The 24,178-nt window shown below is 40.8% G+C and overlaps 2 protein-coding genes across 4 annotated transcripts; one reads left to right on the top strand and one right to left on the bottom strand.

Moving 5' to 3' along the window:
- The first annotated feature begins 351 nt into the window (after nucleotides 1-351).
- prkar2ab (protein kinase, cAMP-dependent, regulatory, type II, alpha, B) lies at nucleotides 352-4,812 on the top strand. The gene is made up of 7 exons (XM_042406078.1): nucleotides 352-480; nucleotides 607-760; nucleotides 995-1,096; nucleotides 1,214-1,288; nucleotides 1,378-1,443; nucleotides 1,601-1,739; nucleotides 3,330-4,812. Exons 1-7 carry the CDS (start codon nucleotides 401-403, stop codon nucleotides 3,452-3,454), a joined length of 741 nt encoding a protein of 246 aa, XP_042262012.1. The 5' UTR covers nucleotides 352-400; the 3' UTR covers nucleotides 3,455-4,812.
- On the bottom strand, nucleotides 4,813-24,157 carry si:ch1073-335m2.2 (msx2-interacting protein). Of its 3 annotated transcripts, none has more exons than XM_042406003.1 (15): nucleotides 23,896-24,157; nucleotides 22,025-22,339; nucleotides 18,542-19,018; nucleotides 18,227-18,381; nucleotides 17,255-17,455; nucleotides 16,924-17,075; nucleotides 16,701-16,826; nucleotides 16,482-16,595; nucleotides 16,267-16,380; nucleotides 16,074-16,174; nucleotides 8,473-15,784; nucleotides 7,443-7,511; nucleotides 7,139-7,333; nucleotides 6,855-7,013; nucleotides 4,813-5,858 (listed from the first exon to the last, which is right to left on the bottom strand). In XM_042406003.1, exons 1-15 carry the CDS (start codon nucleotides 23,976-23,978, stop codon nucleotides 5,727-5,729), a joined length of 9,705 nt encoding a protein of 3,234 aa, XP_042261937.1. In that variant the 5' UTR covers nucleotides 23,979-24,157; the 3' UTR covers nucleotides 4,813-5,726. The 3 variants fall into 3 exon arrangements, with proteins under 3 accessions (XP_042261937.1, XP_042261938.1, XP_042261939.1); XM_042406004.1 differs by having other exon boundaries at nucleotides 18,542-19,015; XM_042406005.1 differs by lacking the exons at nucleotides 22,025-22,339; nucleotides 23,896-24,157 and adding an exon at nucleotides 20,319-22,007 and having other exon boundaries at nucleotides 18,542-19,015.
- Nucleotides 24,158-24,178: the final 21 nt, after the last annotated feature.

Raw genomic sequence — 24,178 nt, 5'->3', positions numbered from 1 at the left:
TACTGTTTGGAACAATAATGTGTCTAATGAATCAATGCATGCAGATATATAGAGAGCCTATATACTGTATATATAAAAAGTTTAACTGCTGGACACAAGATGTCTCCTACTTCACTGTAAAGTCCATTCTCAGTGTTTGTGTCCTGAAGGCTTCAAGTTTCCACATCACACTTGTGTAAGTTGAATATTGGACCAGGATTGGCTTCAAAACTAGTTGTGATGTCATAAATCCTGCTTGTAGGCCCACCACTTAAAATCTGATTTTTAATGAGCTCAGAGAAATTTTCTACTAACAGCAGATGAATGTGAAAACAGCTTTCTAGTGTCAAAATGTGAACATACAGACACTTAATATGAGTGTGATGTCCTGCAGGAGCAGTTCTCTGAGGTTTTGGACGCCATGTTCGAGGTGCTGGTCAAACCTCAGGAGCACATCATAGACCAAGGAGACGATGGAGACAATTTCTACGTCATAGAGAAGTGAGTGAGATTCTTCAGATTATTTTATTTATAATATTTAAACTTGATTGTGTTGCGTCAGTCTAACAATGACTTCTACTCCTCTCCTTGAGGATTCTCCCTCTCTGTGTCTCCCATCGTTTCCAGGGGTGTGTATGATATTGTTGTTCAGAAAGACGGAGTGAGTGTGTGCGTTGGAAAGTACGACAATAAGGGCAGTTTTGGTGAACTGGCTCTCATGTACAACACGCCGCGAGCTGCCACAATCATTGCAACGCAGGAAGGCGCCCTGTGGGGCCTGGTGAGTCGGACGAAGACCGATGACCTTCATCACATAGTTTTTCAGAGAGTGTATGAAATATGGTGCTAACAAGGAAGATCCACCCCATGTAGTGTTACTGCAAGTGCACGTTTGAATAAAAAAAAAACGAACCTTGTGACAAGACAAGTACACTGTGATGACTTAAATCAAACAAAAAGGAGAATTGAAGCTAAGAGAAAACAAAACTGAGCGTTTCTGTTTGTGCTCTTCCAGGATCGAGCCACATTTCACAGACTGATTGTTAAAAATAATGCGAAGAAGAGGAGGATGTACGAGGCCTTTATTGAATGTGTTCCTCTTCTGAAGTCTCTCGAGGTTTGTATCAGAAACACAAACTCTATATGAACAAAATAACTACATGATATGTTGTACACCTCTGTAAATCACCTCTCATTGAGCATAATATGACTTGGTTTATTCTCTTTTCATTAGCTCTCTGAGAGAATGAAGATTGTCGATGTTTTGGGTGCACGAGGGTTCAAAGACGGAGAACGCATAATAGCACAGGTATGAAGTTGGGAGATTTGTTTCTGTGTCTTTTATATGAACTAATAATGATGTAATCGATGTGTTTCTGCTGTGCTTCTGTACTGCAGGGAGAAAGTGCTGACTGTTTCTACATTGTGGAATCAGGAGAAGTAAAGATTATGATAAAAAGCAAAGTAAGTGCAGCATCCAATATTATAACTGAATTTATTTTAGCTACATATTCAAGCTGTCATTACCAGTTTTAAGTGTAATGTTTCAGTTTTTATGTCTGGTAAGTTGTGGTGCTGCTGTGCTAAATGACTCACAGGTTCCTTTGCGTGTCTGTTACAGACAAAGGCCGGCCAGCTGGACAACACAGAAGTGGAGGTGGCTTGTTGCTCTAGAGGGCAGTATTTTGGGGAGCTGGCACTGGTCACCAACAAACCTCGTGCAGCGTCCGTTTATGCTGCGGGAGAAACCAAATGCTTAGGTAAGTTTACGGCTCATGAATGTTTGTCTCTCTCTGTTCTAGGAGTAACAGGCCACTCGTCTTAGTTTGTTTTCAGTGAATGTAGGAGGGTTGGTGCAGTGGATCCACAGAGACAAGAACACAGTAACGTGAAGTCCACATACAGACAGGTGCCTTTAATTAGGTGCTACTGCTTGTTGTGTTTTTTGCTACTTTTTGGGGCTTTTATGCCTTTATTTGACAGTGTAGAGATGGGGATCTACATGCAACAAAGGTCCCTGGCCAGGCAGGAACCACAAACATTGTGGTTCACAGTCGGCACCCAAATCAACGAGGCCACCAGGGCGCCCCAGGAGCTCCTGCTTGTTAACAACAGTCAACTCCTTTGGTTACAAAATAAAGTATTCAGACGGGGTCAAGAGGTGCTGTTACTCACCAAATATTAGAATAGGTGGTATGATAGTTTGTGTTAAAAGTGGTTTCTGCATCTCACAAACTGCCCTTATTCAGGATATTTCACACATTGCAGTGTCTACAGTCGGTCTACACGGTGGCCTCTCCTGCACAAATCTGTTTCTGTCGCAACGTGCTGATAAGACGGTCATTTGGCATAAACAGTTGAATCTACCACTGAATCTGTCCTTTCATCAAAGTGACTCTCAATAGTGGTGTAATGATTTTGGAAGTGTTACGTCTGCACAAACAGCACATGAATGACACAAGTTGGTTTTAAACTTTTCCATGCAAGATGCCTGAGTTATGGCACTGATAAAGTAATTTTTGTTTGATACCTTGTTTTGAGAAATACTTTTTTTTTAATTTAACAAAGTCAAAGTTCTAAAATGTTAAATGTTGTCCAAACAAAAAGCAAGCTGTACAATTAAATAGTCTAAAGCTTGCAAAATATGATCTAAATCATGATGACAAGACCTCAAAGTAATTAAGATTCCAAATCTGACCAGACATTCATTTGAAGCCACGTTTCCATATATGACAGTTTTCAATTCTCAGTGGCACAACACTTTCTAGAAACGTACTGATACCCAGCCTAGCCACAGCATTTGTAATGTCTCAAAGCATCAACACCTTAACACAGTTCCAGGATGTAGACAGGGACTTGAGTTCACTCCTAGTGGTTTGCACAGGCGCCAGATCTCAATCCAACGAACCAGAGATGGGATGAGGTGTTACAGGACTTTAACAGCATGAACGCTTGGCCCAAAAAAAAGGAACCACATGATGCCGACAACCCAGAAAAGACCAAAATCCCCAAATGTTTCCGCACCCTCAAGAAGAGGTCCTACTCAGAATTTGGCAGGTACAGAAATCCAATACAAGAGGAAGGCATTGACCATGAAACCCAGTACTGCATGAAGCTGATGAGGGGAATCAATCATTCATGCTGTGATAAAACCATATCCATTGATCATAATTTAGATATGTTTCAAATGTAGTCTTTGGACGTCCTGCCACAACCCTTGTTTATTATCATACTGACCTGCTACAACATTTCACAGATAAACAAAAGTTTATATATGGCAGGACTAAAGGCTCCGTCTGTCACATGAAATAATGATGAAATAATCTTAATTGCCTTTCTTTTTCTTTCAGTAATTGACATTCAGGCATTTGAGCGTCTGCTGGGCCCCTGTATGGACATCATGAAGAGGAACATCTCCCAGTATGAAGACCAGCTGGTGGCACTGTTTGGCTCCAGTGTCGATTTGAAACACTAGGACACAATGTCATAAGATAAACTAGGATTAAAGCCAAATATAATGACAGTACATGTAACACATGATTATCTTCCTCATGATGTAAAAGAAACATGAATCCTACTATTTTATATTCAGTCAAATTTACCGTTCCTGCAGCAGAAGGTAAAAGTGAGAAAGATGCGCTGTGTTTCTTGTGACGACCCAAATAATCACCACAAGGACATTTGAACGATATTGAACGTGCATAAATATACCTCATTGACAAGTCAATTTAACAACAGTCTAGTTCCCTGAGGATGCACAACCCAACATACAGTACCTCAACCTTAAAATTCTTTACTGCTTAATAATCGGAATACATTTATTTACTTTTTTATTTAGTGAACTCCACAAGTCTATAAAGCCTTTCATAAGCTCCAGATTTAACATTGCCCATGTTGTTCTTTTTTATGTAGGTGTGATTTAACATTTTGACGTCGCCGTAGGAAAAACACAGGTGTAAATAATTAAATGAATGATGGCTGAATTACATTTAGCTGCTTCAGTTTCAGGTCTGCTTCAGTCCTGATATTGTGTGGCTTACTGGGCACTATTAAGAATGGAGCCACACTTTTTGACTTGTCAAAGTAGGAAAAGCAACATTAATGCTCCCTTCTATTCAAGTGTCCCAGTAAGCTGACAGTGAGCCAGCGTGCACAATGCCAGAACCCTGAAACTGAAGCAGCTGAATGTAATTCACCCATAATTAATTATTTCCACCTGTTTTTCCTATTCAGACATGTCAAAATGTTGTCTGACACTACTGTCTTTAATAGGTTTTTTTTTGGTTTGTTTTTTTAACTGAAGCAGTTGTTTTAAACGTTTGCTATAATGTTAAAATTACATCTTAAAATCAAGTTCTCATAAGAACAAGATATGAGCCATCAAAATCAGATACACCGTGAATGAACAGTCAGATTTCAATGTTAATGAACAGTCAGATTTCAATACTAGTTACAAATACCAGCTACAATTGTTACGCAACTGAGGTACAGTTCCATCACTGCCTAGTTTCCAAATTATACAAATACTGAATTATGGAAAATGTAAAATTGTTCACACACACAAAATTAATGTTACTGTACTTATCAGTCACTGACTTGATTATTATAGATGGTATTGTACTACTTTCCATTTGCACTCAGTAAAGGAAGCCATCTGCAACTGTTGACAATCCCTCTGTTGTTTACTTAAACCTTTGTTGTATGGCATAAAATGTAAGTGTACCCCTTTTTAATAAATGGCATGACTTATTTAAGTGATTAAAATCATACATAAAAGTTGAACATTCTTACCAAAAACACGACATAAAAAAATAAAGGATTATATCTTAAATATTCAAGTTTTCTGGAGTTTGTTTTATTTGAGTTACAAAATATGAAGTGCCATCAGCAGACTCCACAGGAGAGTCTGCCAACCTTCTTGTGTTACAAGTATTTACACCCCAAAATCAAGGATATCCATCTAAATTTCCACACTGCGCTCTGGTGTGTCCCAGAGTTCAAGTCTCTGTTAAGTTCCATTGTCAAAGTTTAAATATTTAAAATATTTACAAAGTCCTGTATTCAAAAACTCCCAAATCATACTGTAGCTTGTTCAATGCAAAGGCAGGTGCCAAAGGTGTAACTGCTTCAGTAGTGTGAGAAAATGAGCCGAGCTGGTGGAATTAAAAGGAGCTGTTAAACGAATGTGGTCCTCTACAGGGTCTCCATAGTTTTACAAGTTAATTCTTCCTCCTCTAAAGAAAGCCTTGAGGAGGAAGTCTGTACATAATTATTCAAAAAATTACATGTTGAAATGTCTTTTGAGCCATCGCAGTGCAACAGCTTCTATGATCCTCTCATGAAGAAATGAATATGACAATCAATAAAAAGACAGATGAAGTAAAAAGGCCACCCAGATAGTCACTCGTTCTTGTTCATCAAACATCCTGATTTTTTTTTCTTCAGAGCATCTCCGAACATTAAAATAAAACTCCAATAAATAGAAATACAGCAGAGAAATGGTCAAATAAGACTGATTCTGGTTTGGTCCATCCCTGAGTTCTTTTGAGAAGGACAAAAATACCAGACAGGAGTGACAAAAGAAAAAAAAACTGACGGGAAGAAGAAAAAAAGCAAAAACAGTTGATAGGGTGTATCCTACACATTCCCATTGCGTTCAGGAAAAAAAAAAATTCTCATATTCCTCTGGTTTCCTGAGGCTCATCGGTGAGAACTTCCGTCCATGGGACAGTTCCCAGCAGTGAAGGTTACACAGAGGTGATGACAATCATGAGGTGTGGTGAGATGCTGGAGATCCTGTTGAGAAGGTCAGGGGCAAGCTGGGATAAGTGGCTCTCTGAAAATTCGCACGGTGGGAAAATCTGTAGCACATAGGCAGGCTGAAAAAAAAAAAACAGAGAAAAACCTCAATTACACAAATTAAGTTACAAAGAGACATCAGATTTAATATCAGGACAATGACAAATAACAGTCCAGTGCGTCATTACATGGAAAAAGTCACACATTAATACATACAAGTTACATCAATTAAAAGAATCTATTGTCATCAAACCAAATTATTACACTAAGTCCCCCTCCACTCAAAAATGTGTTTTGCTTCTTGTTACTTCATTTGGATGTTTGAGCTTCATTGTGCAGGATGATGCTTGTGAAGAGTTTGACACTAGAGAACTGTTTTCACATTCAGCTACAGAAGAGGGAAAGTTTCTCTGTGTTCACCAAAAATATAAGATATAAAAAAAAGTATAAGAAGTGTATGTAATTTGTGACATCACAACTAGTTTGGGAGCCAATCATGGTCCAGAATGCAACTTCAGGACCACAGATATTCATAGATTCAGAATTTTTCAAATGAGTAGTTTGTAAATTTTAGAGTTTTTAACACGGTAATTTAACTTTTTTTCTAGAAAACCATGTCAGAAAAATATTAGTCGAAGCAGGATATTTTTATGTTATAAATGTCTTGAGGGGAAATGTAGGGTTGCAATTAGACTATTTTCATTATCAATTAATCTGTTGATTAATTTTTTGATTAATCAATTAGTTGTTTGGTCTATAAAATGTCAGAAAATGGTCTGTTGCGGTTTCCCAAAGCCCAAGATGTCACCTAAGATGTCCCTTTTTGTCCTGAGCAACGGTCCACAACCTAAAAGACATTCAATTTACTGTCATAGAAGATTCAAGAAACCAGAAGTTATTCACATTTAAAATGCTGGGCCAAAAGAATTTCAGCATTTTTTCCTGAAAAATTATTCAAAACGATTAATCAATTATCAAAATAGTTGTCGATTCATTTTCTGTTGATCGACTAACCGTTGCAGCTCTAGGAAACAGATTACAGAGAAAAACCATTACATATATTAATAAGGTCTCACCTGATTGGAACCTGGATTTGGGATATTGATGATACCAGCAGCCAACTTTGTCTGCAAGTAGTTGATGAAAGCGGCCTTAAGAGCTTGAGTCTGGTTTAGGACGTCATCTTGATCTCGTCCACATGGCAGAGCAAGGAGAAGACAGAACTCACACTCCCCCTGTCCAGAGAAAAAGGGGAAATTTTGTTAGTAGACTCTTCAATGAAATGGAAAAAATTACATGAATAATGAGAAGTAGCCTTCTGCAAACACTTAAAGGGAGAGTCAAGTCCATAAACACGTACTGTCATTCTTCTGGCTACACTCTCCAGTTGAGAAGCCTCTAGTCTCATTCTCTGGACAATCCTAAGCAATGCGCCTCCTTCTTGTAGGGGCAGTGATCGATGAGCCAAAGCTTTGTTGCCACAGACAAAATGCAACTGGACTGCAGCTGTGTCATTCTTCAGTGCCAGGAGGCCTTGCCACACAATAGGGTATTTCTGTATAAATGAGGAAAAAACAAAGACAAGTTTGTCACACAAAGTCAGCTATTGTTTACACCAACATCCCTTCACACAATTTAAACTTTTGTGACGAGCTTTGTCTTACTGTGAGCAACTGCACCATATTAACAGGCTGCGTCATCTTGCCATCTGGTTTTGCCTGGAGGTCTGCACCCTAAGGATCAGAGAAAATATTCATAAGTCATGAAGAGTTTCGGTAACATGGAGATACCAACACACAGTATTCTTGTCCACCTCATTTATATTAAGTGTGTTAATGTTAGACTTCTTAGAAGCATCTCTCAATATGAGGACAAACAATTCATCAGCACCAAAAACTACATAAAGTTGTCATTTTGGGGGCTGTTTAAACAAAAACTAAACATTATAACGTTCTTGAAGGTAGGATATATTGCAGGACAGTTGTATCAGACTGCAAAAGTTTAGTCAGGTGTGCCTAATAAACTGGAGAGTAAGTAGGGCTGCACAATTAATCGTAATGTAAAGCAGCAGTTGAAGCAGAAATGTAAAAAAAGCAAAATTTTGTGGCCAGAACAGATTATGGAATCATATGTGAGCCTGACAGTTTTCAATAATAATAAATTTATCATGAACAATATGAGCCTACAGACTGTCAGGATCATTGAGGATCACACAGGACCGAAGCAGGCTCTTAATAACTGTTGGGGGGTTGGAGGTGGAATAAATACTTGTTTGCCAACAACATGTATGATGAAAGACCCTGAAAGCCGTCTCCCTTCATAACTACACTAGGCCTCAGTGTTTTGTGGCACAGGTTACATCTGGCTACACTATTAGTTCCTATTTTTTTCTTTTCTTTTTTTTAAACATAGACACATTTTTCAGAAGTATTCTAAAGAGTAGACAATAGACTTGGTAGATTATTATTGAATTAAATGTCTCATGCAGTTGCATATGAGCTGTGTGGGTTTTTTCTTTTTTTAAACGCAGTGTATCCTTTACCAGTAGCTAATGATCATATTGTGTGTTCTGTCTGCATGAAGACAATATGGAAACATGGAATGAAAAAATCTTAATCTCAACTGAGTGGAAAAATTGTGTTTCTTATTTTGACCAGTATCATGCAGCCTTAAGTGTCAGTGCAGTAAACTCACCATGGCTGGTGTAACATTCAGTGGTGGCTGGTTAAGTCCAACAGGCGATGTCTCTGGCATTTGAGAATGGATGCTCCTTGGGTTTGAGTACATCCCTGAGTACTCTGGGAAGGAGCCACCGGGTCCTGGTGGCATTAGTTGAACTCTCTGGGGAGACGCCATTGCAGGCCCAGATTGTCGGATCCCCATCATTCCATCTTTAGGAAGAGGAGAGTGGGGCCTCTTGGCCTCCAATGGCTTGGTTATATCCTTCTCAGACACACCTTTAGGGAGAACATGTGGTCTTGGAGACAAGGATATGCTGGAAGATGTTGAAGAGGGGGTAAGAGTATCTTGAATGTGTCCAGAATGAGGGTCTGTGGTTGAACGCTCTCCTTGCTGGTGCAAGAGAACACGCATATCTCTTTGTGACATGTATGTTTCCAACTGGACATTACTCCGCAAAGTCCCACGAGGATCCGACTGCATAGTCTCTGGTTTTAGCTGAGTGGCAGATTGTCGTCCTGGCTGGTGGAAGCGTCTGGCTTCATCCTGTTCCCCTTCAAGACTCCTCAAAGAACTGGGGTTTACCTTGAGAACCTTGTCTCTGCCACCAGGTGACGTGGGGCGTGGCTGAATGGGACCTGACCAGGGAGAGGCAAGAGTATCGCTATGCATCCCATAGCTCATCACAGAGAGAGGTGGAGTATTGACCCGAACATCTCCTTGCACAAGATGCCCCACTGGAATTGACTGGGTAACACGGTGAGGAGACATTCGTCCTAAGCCTCCAGGCACACTGTGAGGTGGCATGATAACTGACTGCTCTGGATGATGTACACCAGTAATAAACTGTTGCATGGCAGGAATGCCGGTGGATAACATCACTGGTATGCCCTTGGGTGATGAAGAGCCTATCGGAGAGGACACTTTAGTAAACGGAGAATGTGGATGACCTGACTTGCGTGGGGACCGTGGTTCCTGTTTGACCCCACTGAGATGTGAAGGAGTTCTGTCACCAGCAGCTGTAACAAAACCTACATGGTTTCCAGGTGGAGAGGGCAAATGGGGGCTTATTGCAGGACTTATAGCAGAGGTCCAAGGTGGTTTAGCACCATCTGTGCTGTGAGGGTCGGCACTGTCCATTTTCTTCTGATGTTTTATTGGCATGTAGTCTTGATGGTACATGGTACTCATTACTTGCTGATTACCAACTCCCTGTGTGAGACGTTTCACTACTCCTTGAGATCCAGATTGGTAAGTAGACTCCAATTTTTCCAAACAAGTGCTTTCTTGTTTTATAGAAGACAAAGTTGACTGTGTCTTACCAGGGTGCCCATGATCTGTCTGTGGAGGTCCCTTTTGAAGTCCTGACTGAGAATGACCGTACATTTCCTGTTTTATTTGGGGCATAGAGACCAACTGCTGAGATTCCATGTCACCTGCTGATGCTTGTGGGATCTGACTTATTTTCGCACTAATCCGCTGTGGTCCCTCAGTTTTCTGTCCTGAGTGGCTCAATACTACCACTCCTTCAGATGTATTTACCCTCAGACCTGGGCAAGATCCTGTACCAAGAGTTGGGCTCTCAACAATGAACCGTGCAGCACTTCCCCCCTCATCACCAACAGACGGCCCATGGTATGATCCAGTATCATCTTTGCTGGGCCTATAGGTTGGTTTGGGTAAAGCCATGTCTACACAAGGATTTCCAATGTTCATGTTTACTTTGTCCTCAGGCTCAGGAGGGTTGCAAACACGACTGATAACAGAGGTTGCAGTGGATGCAATGACAGAGATCACAGACTTTGTCTCAGGAGATGGTTGTGAAGCTGGAGGTCGAACAATAGGTGGGGCCGGATGAGCTGGCATTCTACTATCAGGTAGTGGGGATTTATTTGGCACAACAGCTGATGGAGTATTACTTTCAGATGGGTTCGGATCTCGGAGAGTGGGCAGATTAGTAGGAATAGAACTACTTCCTGGTAGCGAAATATTCTTGTGTTTCATAAGAATTGTTCTCAGGTCACTTGTACCATGATCAATATCCGTGTTTTCAGAATCAGCGGGTAAAGGCTGGTTTTCCTTGGATGCTAATGGCATGACAGGTGAGGAGGAAACTCCTGTATCTTTAGACTGGTGGAGCCAATCTGGTGGAGAAACAGGTATTCTACTGGTTTGAATGGGTCTGATATTTGGCCTATTGGCTAGCGGAGACAGGGAAGGCGAGATGCACTCTGGTGGCACCTGTTGAGGCTTTGGGCAAATTGGACTTTTGGACTGGGGATAAACAGATTTAAGATGTTGAATCTGCTCTTCAGAAGATGACTCTGACTCTGCATTTACATCTGTAGCCTTGACAGCTGTAGGCTCAGGTTCTGGTTTCCAAGTAGTGGGAGTAATAACAGCAGCCATTGCTGCTGATGGAGTTGTCTCAGGAGCAATCTTTGCACTGGAGGCTGTGCTATCTGTTAAAAGAGTGCCAGATTCCTCACTTATTGAAAGTCCTTCCTTTAAATCTTTTCTTACTTGCTTTTGGGCTTTACGTTTGGGTGTTTTAGGTCTTCCCTTTGTGCCCTTTTTGGGTGTGGTTGGGAAGAGAGGCTCCTCCTGTATAGCAGATGTATTTGTTTCAGGTTCATCTTCTTTGGCAGGTTGAACAAAGTCTTGTGTCTCAGGTTCTGAACCTACATCTGCACTTACTGGAGGTGCTTGACTTAAGGATGCAGTTGCCTCCTCAGCAGTAATGGAGTCAATAGCAGCCATTAGTTCTGTCTCACTAGCAGGATTGGAAGGTTTTTCTTCCTCTGGGTCACTTTTAACTTCTGTTTGTGGGGCAGGTGACGTCAGTGGTTCTGTTGGAAAAGCTGGATCTGTAAGTTTGGCAATGTTCTCCACAGCCTGCTCTAATTCCATCTCCTGTGAAATTAAGCTCTTTGGTGTTTCCAAGATTTCCTTTTTTTCCAAAGAAGCATTTTCATTTTCTTCATTGGTGGAGCCCCCTCTGTTGGCATTAGTGCACTTTGAAACATGATCTTTCACCTCTGTGACATTTAGTCTGATTTTGAGGTTCTTAAGAACAGGAGACTTAGGGGTCCTTGTCAATTTGGTTTTTCCTCTGACATTCCTGTCTTTCTCTGGGGTGTTTTTTTCTTCTAAAACAGGGGAATCTGCATCTTTCCCATTTGATTTACCCTCACAGGCCTTTTCATAGAGAACATCTTTATCTTTGCCCATTTCTCTTCCTTGTTTGTCTTTCTCCTCTTTCTTTTCATCAACTTTAATTGATGGATTATCTTTACATGAACTTGATGAATCTTGCAAAGCCAAGGTATCATCATCTGTGAAATCCATTTCCTGATCGTCACCCTCAGCCACCTCAGTTTTTTCTCCCTTCCTTGTTGATCCAGCTGTGGACATCTGACTTGATGAACTCTTTGTGACATGAGGGGATGTTTTCCCTTTTGACAGTCTTGGAGTTCGTTCTCCACTCTCTGATTCATTTGAATCAGTGTCTTTGTTGTCCATTTTAGATTTTTCTACTTTAACTGTTGTATTCTCTTCACCTTGTCTACGATTCTTGGGAGGACGGCCCCGTTTAGTTGTATGGGTTGGAACGGGAACATCCTGATCAATATTTTGTTGTTGTGTTGCATCTTTGTCTGTACCACGCTTTCGTGCAGAACGTGGTGACTCTGCAATTTCCTTTCCAGAACGAACTGGCACATCATCTTCAACTGGTGTGGCATATACAGATTTAACATTTCTTCGTCTTGCTCTGCCCAATGATATGCTCTGCTCCAAGATATCAGGATCTGATCCATGAATAGGAGATTTGCCTGTGGACTTATATTCAGCTCTTGGGGATGATGCACGTTTCAGCTTCTCTTTGTCAATGCGCTCACTCTTGCGTGTTGCTTGTTTTTCAGACCCAGAGGTAGACATGAGCGGAACTGGTGCAATTTCAGCAGGGGATTGTTTGCATTTTTTGTTTTTCATTTCTTTTGTTTTGTGCTCTTTCTGGGGTGAGACTGGCTCATCATTTGTGTCATCAATAGGAATCTGCACTTTACTTACTTGAAGTGTCTTCTCTCCCTCAGGCTCTGCTATTACTTTAAAAGTGGAATGGGTCTCTTCCTTGACTATATCCACCTCTTCTTCAGGACTAAGTGGTATGGGACTTGTGGCTTCAGGCACTTCTGGTTGTGTTGTCTCAGGATCAAGCTCTGGTTCTGAACTGCTAATAAACTCATCGTGAGAATCGTGGCGGCTTGGCTGTTCTGCACACAGAGGTTTTACATCCTCAATTATATCCAATTTCCCTTCAGATGGAGAAAGTTTACATCGATCCACTGAATAACTAGATTCCTGTACTGCTATAGGTGCAGGTTCAGATTCAGATGCCACAGTTGTCAGGTTGTGCACAGGTACAACATGTTCATTTTCTTTAACCTCTTCCTTTACCTCTTCCTTTATGAGAGACACAGTGGGATAAGGCTCATTGGCTGGATTTAGCGCAACACATTTCTCTTCTGGTGGAGGAAAGTCCTTGAGCACAGATTCGGTGACAGAAGTAGGTGTGAGTCTGGGTTCAGATATCACCTCTTCAGCAGGACTGATGGGTTTAATTTCTGGCTCTGTGACAGCTTCTGTTGCTTCAGGTGACTCCAGCACTTGTTGCTCTTGAACAGGTGCTTCTTCCACTTTATTCTCATCTGTTAGCATTGCATCTTCTTTTGCTTCTTGCAACTGTTGGGTTTTATTCTTCTGTTGTTGTAGTCGTGTGAGTTCCAAAAAACGACTATGGAAAAGGACAACTGGCCCAGAATCAAGTTCACCATCTACTGTCCCTTGCTGTCCAGGTTGTTGGTTTTGTGTATGCTCAGGTTCTTCATGCTTGCGTTCCAGGTGTTGAAGTCGTCTAGAGTCCAGCTCAAAGACAGGGCTATGAAGGAAGCGGGAGGCAAATAGCTCCCTGCGTTCTTGTTCTTCTGGCTTTGGCTCCTCCTTCCTGTCATCAACTTTGTCTTCAGATCCACTTCGAATCTTTTTCTTTTTCATGTACCAAGAGGGTGTAGGTCGTGGTGTTGATTCTACTTTCTCAGTATCTTTTCTATTGCGAAAACTTGCAAAATGAGAATCATAATCCAAGAATGACCAGTTATCTTCTCTAGAAGACGAGAGGGATTTTGCACGCTCAAGCAGAGCCTTTGTATCAGGTGTAATGGTATGGTCAAGTGCATAAGGGTAGAATTTGTTCCTTTCAAGGTGTGCTAGTTTGGGGTCTGAAAATCTGTCAACCCTTGGCCTCTCTGAAAAAGGCATTGATGTTGACGGCACAGGAGAGTGGGGTTTGGTGTCTCTGTCCTCTTCAGAGTCTGATCGTACTTCCCCAGGCTCCAAGTCATGCCAAACGCCATATTCCAAACGCTTGCGATTGTGAATGTTTTTACTTAGACTTCTAGAAAAGTTCAGGTCAGGTAACAAGTCTTGCTTAACTCTGCTCTCCCATCTTTTTTGTTGCTCTTCTTCCACACTAAGTAAAGGAGTATTTGACTTGTTTACCTGTGTGTTATGAGTCCTTTTGACTAATAACTCCAAATCTGGGTGAATTTTGTCATCGTTTCTACTTAGCTCTTTCTGAGAATGATCTGCAAAGTCTTCCTCTGCATGGTGAGGAAAGTGCTGATGTCCCGGAGAAGAAGTGTTGTTCCAGTCGGGATCTTCACTTTTTTGTCTAAAGCTCCTGTAGACACGCTCCCTCTTGATTCCTGGGTCAGTGTCAAATTGGTCTAGTTTCTTTAGTTTGTGAGATGGGAAATTATCAGTGACATCCTCCGGTGGTTTGCCAACTTCATGCACAAGACTGCGGTGCTCCAAGTCCTCTGTTTCACTTCCCTGGGGACTTCCTAGTTTGTCAGGTTTATCAGACTCCCGCTGCTGTTGCTGCTGGTGCAACCGTCTATTTTGCTCCATTTGCTTGCGGTAACTCTGAGAGAGATCAATGTCAACATGGTCTTCCTTGTTCCTAGCACTTTTATCAGTGTCAGCAGTCTGACCAAATTTGAAAGCAGCATGGTGTTCTTGTTCTCTTGTACTGCCTTGGTCTGTATTACCCTCATGCGAAAACCTTCTGGACGAAGTGTGCCCTGGATGTCGTTTTGGTTCCAGTGGGTCCAAAGATCCCTCTGATTTCTCTCTTTGTCCTCTAAGGTCCTCTTGACCATCTTTCTGAGTGCCAATTTTATCAGTTTTGAGTCTTGATTCTCTGCGTTGTGCATCTTTGTGTTTGTCAGAGTCTGTCTCTTTCAGATATGTTGCACCTGCACCTAAGTCTGTGGATTGATTACCATCCTCTTCCTCAAGCCTACTTCTCTTCGGACGAATAGTCCTTCCACTGGAATCACCAAAGCGTCTTTTTCTTGCAGCAAGGCGATCTGAATCCACTGCTGAATCTTTCCCATCATTTCCAGAATCAGGTTTAAGATGTTTCTTGACTCGATTTTTGCCATCCATGTCTGCATTATCACCTTTACCCATTTCAGATCTTTCACTTTTTACAGAGTCGAGGTGAGCAGTTGACAACTGATTTCCAGCAGAGTCACCATCCACCTTATATTTCTGCCTCTCATGAGCATCTTGCTCTGATCCCTTTCCTCTTCCTGACCCTCCTTCAAAACCAGTCTCAAGCTCTGCGTCAGGTAGTGGGTTGGATGGGGATTGCCCCTTCACTTTTCTTGATTTAACTTTCTCAGCTTTGTCTTTGTCACCTTTCTCTTTTCGTTTTGCACGTTTGGTTTTCTCAGCACCTGCCACACGCTCAGGTAGACTGCTCTTCTCACTCTTGTCACTCTTTGAGGCATGTTCTAACAAAGTCTTTTCAGATTTGTCAAAGTGTGGTGGTGAGAGTGAGCTCACACTACCACTTCTCTCAGAGGACTGGCTATAAACCCGTCTTTCTGAATCTCTGGGAGCGCGGTCAGATGGTGATGGCGAAACTGCAGGAGTAATGGGTCGCCGTGGATGGGAGGGGCTCCACCTGCTGCGGTCCGCCTCAAAACGTTCTCGCTCTCTTTCTCGCTCCCTTTGACTATATATGTATTTTCGAATGTCTTGCTCAAAGGGGTCTCTGTAGTCCCTGTAGTCTCTTGGGTCTTCATGGTAACGTGGGTCAAAGTGATCCCCCTGATAATGTTCCAGTTCAGGAAAACGTTCCCTGCTGCGAGCAGCATAGTCTCTTCGAGCCTCCTCTGGATAGAGGCCAGGGGTTCGTATATTCTCATAGTAAGCCCTTTCTGCTGTAAATTCATGGTACGGGGGTCTGCGATCCTCTCTGTAGAGTGAGAATAGGAGAAGAGTAATGAATTCTGTTAACCTAAGTAATTCATTAATTTATAAAGTTGCACTGTCACTTTCAGATTCAGACGAGCTTTGCAATCGAACTGTAATTCTAAAAATTACCACTTTACATCAGATACATTTTAACAGGGTTAATTTATTTGAAAGAAGTGTTCCAAACAGCAATCATAGTTATTAACTAACAAAAATTGTTAAAAAATATAATAAAAACATAAATACTTTAATAAATTAATTGCACACAATTAGCAATATGGACAATTTACCGTCGCTCAGGAGGAATTTCATAGAAGTCTCTAATGTCTTGACCAGATGCCTGCATAGATCTGTAGAATGCCATCTGACTCTCTTGACTTGCAAAATCCACCTATAACAAATGAATAAGCCCACAATTAAATAAACATATAAACACACGAAAAATACATTTTACTAATCACCCATAAATTTAATTTTTTTTACCTTTATTTTATTGCCACCAATCTTCCAGCCTTTGGTCTCCCTTACAGCTGCCTGAGCAAAATCTGTGTTGTTGTACAGGATGAGGGCCATCCCTTTCATCCTGTCAAACACAACCTAAGAAAAGGACAAATCAGAATTCAAAATCTACAATTTTGAAAAACTAACAGCACTAAAATCAAAAGCAACAAATCAATGGTGAAAATATAACACCTTACCTTGACTACATGTCCATAGCGGCAGAAATGCCGTGTGAGGTATTGCTCTGTAATATTGGTTGCCAAACCATCAAGCCAAACACACGTTGTGGGCATACTCTTCCCAAAACCAAGCTTCAAGGAGAAAGAGAACATAATGAATTGTTATATACACCGAACACATTTGATAAAACATACACAGACCAGAAATGTCACTACTGTATCCTTTAAAACCATTACCTTTAGTCGGTTGCTCCCCAGATACTCGCCATCCATCTTCTTTATGGCCTTGCAAACACTGGCAATATCAGAATACTGCACAAAGGCATACTGAGGAACTCCATTTACTTTCTTGATGTCGATGTCCTTGAGCAGAAAAGACAAAACAGAACAATTACAGACAAATATCAAATATAAAATGCACACATTTACTTGTACAGTGCACAGTAAGATGGTAGCTTACCACAATTTCTCCAAAGCGTTGAAAAATGTCAAGGAGTTGTTGATAACTGGTCGTCTTCTCAAGGTTGCCTATAAACAATGTCCTTGTGGCCTTTGGGTGGAACTCGTCTATCCTCCCATCCAAGGGCCTGAACTCATTTTCACTCTCTGTTTCTGAGGGAAGGAAGAGGTTAATTATTAATATTATTGACATGCTACTAAAGTTCAAGCTCATGTTCTCCACCACCAGCACACAAAATTAATTTGTGAAATTACTTATGGGGAATGAATGTGTCTGCATCAAGTATTTATCACATTAAATACTGTTCCGTATAATATTGGTTACCACATACCAGGACCATTCCAGGCAGTGACTTCAATAAGCATGCCAAAGAACAGCTTTCCTTTGGAGACACTAAGGGCTTTCTCTTGATCCTCTTGCTGTCTAAAGAACACTAAACCATAGCGGTCCTCTGATGCTCCATGGATCTGCACTGAGGTCACTTTACCATGTTTCTTGAATTCATGGAACAGTCCATCTTTTAAACTTGTGTCTGCAGAGAGAAAATGGATTACTGTTATTCCAATACTCAATCTTCAAAAAGAGTACTGGAAACAGATTTTCCAGTCTGCTAGAAATCATAATAAAAAGGCATAATTTCAGAGGAATTCATTCCCTCATAAAACCTCTCCCTCATAAGACCTTTCTCACCTCTTACAGTTTCCTCTTATTGTCACTGATTACACTTTTCTGGACTGTAAGCACTTGTTATGGTGAAACTGGTGTTGCTGCCAAGCAGAGATGACTAGTTAACGCATGTGCCTATTCCAAAGTTCTTTGTTGGTTAGGGGGGGGTTTATGTTTTCAATTTTTAAAGTCAAATACACACAATATCCTGACTGTAAATGTGATTGTAGTGTGGGAAGTTTTGCCATAATTACAGTAGTAAACTGGTAAGACCACAACTGCAAAAATATTAGAAGTAGAGTGACCTGTACACTAGTGAGATCAATCAAAATGAATGCCAAGCACCAAAAAATGGTAAATATAATTAGGAAAAACAAGTGAATGACTGTTCTTTAATTGAATTTTTAAAATCACAACTGGCCTATTCTTGAAATTTTACACAGTTATATATTCCAAACAACAAACATAATATAAAAAGGTTGAAAGGGGGTAGGACAATATGCTTCTAATATCTATATCACTTACTTTAGTTACAATTTCCTGATAGTTCTGAGCAAGTCTGAAAACTGAAAAGAGTTATTTGAATGACTCTTTAGGAGGCGGACTTTCAACCTGTCTCAGACATATTAAAGCTCACCTGTGGAGCGCACTGGTAGGTTTTGCACTTTGATTCCAAAGCTTCTACGTGGCTCATCTGAATCAAGAACCATAGAAGACTGAGGTGGTGCGTGTGTAGCCGACGACTGAACAGAACGTGCCCGTGATCCATCACTTGAGCTGCTGTTTGAATCGCTGTTGTCAAAAGAAAAGGGAGCCAATGACCAGACACTTGTCAGTCTGAGTCAATTAAGTATTTGCTCATACATGTTGATGCTGACAAAATGTATTTTTCTAGTCATCAAACTCGCTGAAAATTAAAATGTTAATATCATAACAAAAAAAAAAGTCTCACCTGCCACTGCCCGTACTGCTGGTGCTGCTGACAGAATCAGAGCTTGAAGATCTGCTGCGGGATTGAGATCGTGGGCCTCTGCCAGGGGACAAAGGAGCTCTTTTAGGGGAGTGAGGAGTTTTGGGGGTCTGTCCTGTGGTCCGTTGTGGGGAAGGGTGTCTTGACTGGGAGGAATGAGATGATCGGCTTCGACGGTGATGGTAAGTTCTATCAACACGTCGTCCTCTGTCATCTCTGTAGAGGTCACGTCGTGTAGCATTAGTAAGAGTAAAGGGGTCTCGAATTCTAGAGTCAAAATGTGGGTCTGATGCCTCAAAACTCCCCCCAATGGCACTGCTCCCTGGGCCAGCAGCAGCAAACATAGAACGATCACGGTAATAATCAGCGTTGTAGTGACGCTGTCTGTCGAAAGTGCCACTGCGCTCATGGTGTCCATATGGGCTGTGATCATATGCACGTTCACGGCTTTCTGAGCTACTGTGAAATAAGAACAGGATAGAAAGAGAAAAAGAGTTATTATGATTCCAAACAGAAAAGAAAAAGGCAAAAAAAACTATTTACTGTTAAAGCTTTTTTGGCATCTAATGCACAATAGTGAAAATTTAAATGGCTCCAAATCTCCTCTTCACAAAATAATGCAAAGACACCACTGAGAGCAGGCCAGATAAGAGGTTTTCTTAAAGTAGCTTAATACTGATATAAAGAGCAGTGCCAGTATAGATTGCGTCACTCTTGCCTTGGCAAAATCCATTAGTCTGACTGTCATTTTTTGTCTAGTCTGTGACTAAGAAAAAAAGTTGTGACTCTAAAGAACTGTTTTTTAACTTAAAGCTTATTCAGCAATAACTTTCATAACTAAAGTTTCATGATTTACTTTAAAATGTGGTGTTTGGGCTTCTCATGGGATTGAGAGGAGTAGCATGTACTAATAATTAGAAAAAACAAAAATAAATCCTGCACAACTACACAAACAAGCTGCATAATTTGACTCTTGAAGATATTAACAATGTGAGGCAACCTATCAAATACTGGTACTGTCTGGAAATACTAATAAGGCCAATTTCTGTGGCGCTGCTCCCATATCTAAACTGTCAGCAGCCTAAAATGACATCTCATTTACTGAGAGCAAAAAGACTTCCTAAGAAGCACAATTTTCTATACTGTAAATTCATCAACAGTCACATGAAACAGAGCCGCCCCAGACTTTGATAGTCACTTGAACCTTCGTTTAATTTTTAAGATCAACTCAAACATATACTTTAGCAATGTTGAAATGATATTACAAGTCTCTTTATTTTACCGTCATTTGCAAAACTAAAAACATTCAGCACTTTTGGCTCCTCAGGGTGTCCAGGGGAGCAGATTTCATAGGCTGACTGTTCATGAACTACTTACTGCTGGTAAGAAAAGGAAAACATCAAAATGAAACATTTGTCCAAAGTATTCAACTGGACAATTCCTCCTTTCCAAGAGTTTTGTGGTATTGAAATTTAAAATGCCATGCAGAGATCAATGTATTTAATGTGGAAAAAAACAATACTTTGTAGTTCTTATATGATGCTGGATAAAGGAGGCACTTACAAAAAGAAATGACAAATAATTATATATATATATACACATATATACATACATACATATATATATATACATATACACATATATTTTCCTCTCACTGCATCAAATGTATCTTTTCCCTAAAAGCAGTGCAAAACCTAATATTAGACAAAGCACTAAGGAAGGTTAGAAGAAAATATGCACAGGGCAGAGCAATACCAACCTTTTTGAAAAGAAGTTACCGAAACTAATCCAAATAAAATCTAGGTGGTCAGAATGTGAGAGCCCGAATAAAAAACCAAGGGGAAAAATCAATTGATCTAATTAGGCAAAAACGGTTCTCTTGAATGGTACTGCACGTTATCTTCAAATACTGTGGAGCACCAGGCCAGCAGATTGTTGATGTATAATCCACAATTTAATTCACTTAATTCTCTTCTCTGGATGGAAAAAAGGAAAAATAAAACCACAGATATGAACCTCTTTATGGATTTCACGACATGTGGGGGAAAAAAAAAACATAGGAACGTAAAACCTCAACAAATAAACATAAATTAAAAAAGATGATGAACTTCAGGGTAATTCAGCCCATTCCAGGTTGACTAAAGAGTAAGTTGGTGCCCAAATGGAAAATACATCCAACTGGATCAGTCTTGTCTTGTAGTAAGAGGAAGTAGTATGTTCCAGAAGTTAAGTTTTATGGGAAAAAATGTATTCCACTGGTTAATGTCAAGTAGTTTAACAGCGTACATGCTCGTAGACTCAGATACTATCATTACAGCACATAAAATCCCAGACCGTGGGTATGATATAATTCCACAATCCATGGATCCTATCCGGTGTATGTACAGGTAGTCTTCATCTTTAACGTTTCAAATTACTTTGAAAAAGTAAGTCTTCAGCTCTCTGTAGGAACTTGGAGTGCTCTTCTCCTCACCGCAGATACTGAGGCCTCACACAGCTACATCCACACTTGAGTAATCCAAATGAATGGCAGCTACACCTATCCATACTAGGGTCCACATCAGTACATCCAACATGGCGTATCATATTGCATACATCCAGGATGGTACATCCCAACTATGCGGTCTTCTTGTGTCTTCATGGCCATCAATCCAAAACAAGAATAGCTCCACAAATGTTGCTGGTTGGTTGGTTGGTTGTTTGGATCCTCAGTGTTCTTGCAAAGTCTTCTTGGTATAGCTTCCATACTTTGGACAAAACATGTCTATTATATATAGTTAATCTCATCCTGAAATTACTAAATAGCCTGGGACATATGCACTGAATCTGTCTCTCTTGAGTTGTGTAACGAATGTAAAATTTCTTCCATCCATTTGTTTAAAACTTAAATCCAGAACAGGCCGTATCCACAGATGCAAAAATGGTAAAAAAGTAGTCCAACCATCAGCTGTTGCCAAGAGGGGGAAAAAAAACCTGACAACCCGAGATGGGTGGTCCTTAAAAAGTAATGATATATTACCTAAATAGATTCTTCAAAGAAAAGTGTCCTTCATAGTAGGGATTTACTTCCAGCCTCAAGCGATTCCAAGTAAAAATCAAGGTTAGATCCCATGTTTAGGAGAAAAATGTTTAAAAAATATCCAAAAGCTCCCCGAGGTAGTTTCCCACAAAATGTAATAAATCCAGAACTCACCAGGATATTCCTCACAGATGTAATATCCAAACCAGATGTCAAACCTTGAATTATAGTTACCTTACGAAATGATAATGTGTAGTTAATTTACTTAGATCCCGTGGGCAAGGCAAGTCGATTATGATGAAAAGTGGAACGATCCCTAGATTACCTTTGTGTGACCCCCTTGAGGCATCTATCTCTCACGAATAAACCCAACTATGTGATTAGGTTTTACACCTATCTGATACTTAGATTCCCCTGGATTTTAAGGGGAGACCATGTCCACTTACCCATCTAGTCTCCGTTCATAACGTCCCTCTCTGGTGTGAAGGGACACAGGTGGGCCAAACACTGGACCAACTGTTCCCCTAGAGAATCCTGTAACGTCTCGACTGCTCGAGGGAGAGCTGTCTTCAAGGCCCCGAACAGCACTCGGGACTGACCCAGGTTCATTGTAGTCAGTCCGAAGGTCCCTGTCCCCCATCTTGTTGACAGCATTGTGAGCCTTTTGAGCACTTTTGATATCCACAAAATCCACAAAGGCTGCCACACCACCCTCTGACCCCCGCTTCCGCAGAACTTTAACACTCTCCACACGCCCATACCTGAGAGGGAATTACAATGAAAACAAACAGGAAATTACATATACACAAGCTGAGAAAAATGGTGAGTGCAGCTGTTTGCCATTTATTTTGTATGGTAAACAAAGAGCAAAAGAGACACTAATAATATAACAAGATATCATTAATACAGAAAGATATGAATTATTAACTCACCATCTCACTTTAGATAACATACTGCATCACTGCACTAGTGTATATCTACATCTTGTATATCTTGTAAACTGCTCAGAGTAATTTATATCATGCACATCAGCACTTTATAGCTAAATTGGACTCTGGTTAGATGCCAACTGCATCTCGTTAAGTACTTGTACTTGTTCAATGACAATAACGTTGAATCTAATCTAATCAAAAACAATTTTTAAAAAACCCAATGAACCACAGCAATTGTCCACTAATGTTTCCGTTCATGCCAGGAAAGAGAAATGAACAGTCTGAATTTGAAAAAGTGTCTTAAACAGTGAGACCACATATAGACTATATTATACAGATATCATGCTGGATGATTATACTCGCTCTTATGAGTATTGTGAGTGTTGGGAGGCTTCAAAACAGCAACTTCCAAGTACGAATGTTATTCAAACATCCCCCGGGAAAAATACATGTAAAATGTCAGTGTTTAACTATAAAACTATAAAAAAGCACATCCTCAAATACGCTGTTGTTTACAGACCACTATTAACGAGGCACTGTAAGAGCTCCAATTTAAATACGACTCGATGTAATGTTTGTTTTGTTGCACACGAGTTTGTTGATGAGTTTATCGGGTGGCCTTGGCATTACGTAGCAAACGGCAACGACATATAAAGTTACACGGGCTTTGACTTATATGAACATGGGACAGCACACAAGTTTAGCCCTGCTGTTGGCTATCTTTAAAGTCAAGTACTAGTTCACTAGCGGGAGCAAAAAGCTGCTTTGCAATTAAGCAACTTAGACAAATTAAGTATAGTGATGGCTACCGACGACCAGCAGCTCAACTTGCTAACATTTGATTATCAGCCCAGTAGGCTCACTGATCGGTCGCAGATTTTAGCTCCAATGTTTCTCACGCACATTAATGTTGCTCTAACAACACTAATTGTTACAGAAATGACGTTATGTCAGACGTTTTCAGTGGATCAAATAACACAAGTCATCTAATGTTATTTGAGCAGCTGTCCAGCTAACGTGAGCTACCCCTTTGGCTTCTTCTGAGCATGAAAACGTCTCGACTTCCCACAAAATGGTTGGTTGGTTGGGTGGTAGCTCGGTGGCTAGCAAAACTAGCTACTTGCCTCTTGGTATTAGCAAAAGTTGACTAAACAAAAATGTGTAAATTTGCACTTGAGTGATGCTTTTCCGAGCGATAGGCCTTCATAAACACCGCTGTGGAGCAGTCTAGCACAGGCAGCACATTTGAAATCCCCTGACTTGAAGCGTTAAAACTTAAAAAATGCTAGCGTTAGCTGAGTTAGCATTTAGTCACAAGCTGTCCATAGCAACTAGCTACCTAGTGCTGCACCTAGCGCGCGCTGCTTCCCTCTTGCGTAACCTACCGTTTAAAATGCTCCACGATCTTCTCCTCTCGAACATGTTCGGGTAAATTTCCCACCCAAAGGTGTCTGGTTTCCCGAACCATCTTGCGCTTTCCTTCCCCCCTTCACACACATATGATCCGGCACGTTTCTAATCCCCGCCGCTCGGAGGTCCGCCTGAACAAAATGAGCGACGGTTGAGTCGGTGACGCTGTGGGCCTGATAGCCTGCTGCCGCTTAGCTTAGCTGCTGCGTCCTCTAGCCAGGCACGTGGACGCGCGTCAGCCTCGCTCCAGACGGTTTG

The sequence above is a fragment of the Thunnus maccoyii genome, chromosome 3 (genome assembly GCF_910596095.1).
Source record: "Thunnus maccoyii chromosome 3, fThuMac1.1, whole genome shotgun sequence".
Taxonomy (NCBI): domain Eukaryota; kingdom Metazoa; phylum Chordata; class Actinopteri; order Scombriformes; family Scombridae; genus Thunnus; species Thunnus maccoyii.
The sequence above is the reverse complement of the archived record's forward strand: the minus strand, read 5'-3'. Positions and strand labels throughout refer to the sequence as shown.

Bases quoted from the DNA above. Each gene is read 5' to 3' on its own strand.
- prkar2ab (XM_042406078.1), top strand. From the start codon at position 401: ATGTTCGAGGTGCTGGTCAAACCTCAGGAGCACATCATAGACCAAGGA. The intron at 1,444-1,600 runs GTAAGTGCAGCA...TGTCTGTTACAG, and splicing joins AGATTATGATAAAAAGCAAA to ACAAAGGCCGGCCAGCTGGA. The intron at 1,740-3,329 runs GTAAGTTTACGG...TTTTTCTTTCAG, and splicing joins GGGAGAAACCAAATGCTTAG to TAATTGACATTCAGGCATTT.
- si:ch1073-335m2.2 (XM_042406003.1), bottom strand. From the start codon at position 23,978: ATGGTTCGGGAAACCAGACACCTTTGGGTGGGAAATTTACCCGAACAT. The intron at 22,340-23,895 runs GTAGGTTACGCA...ATTCCCTCTCAG, and splicing joins ATCGTGGAGCATTTTAAACG to GTATGGGCGTGTGGAGAGTG. The intron at 17,076-17,254 runs GTATGTGGTAAC...TCCTTCCCTCAG, and splicing joins CACTGCCTGGAATGGTCCTG to AAACAGAGAGTGAAAATGAG.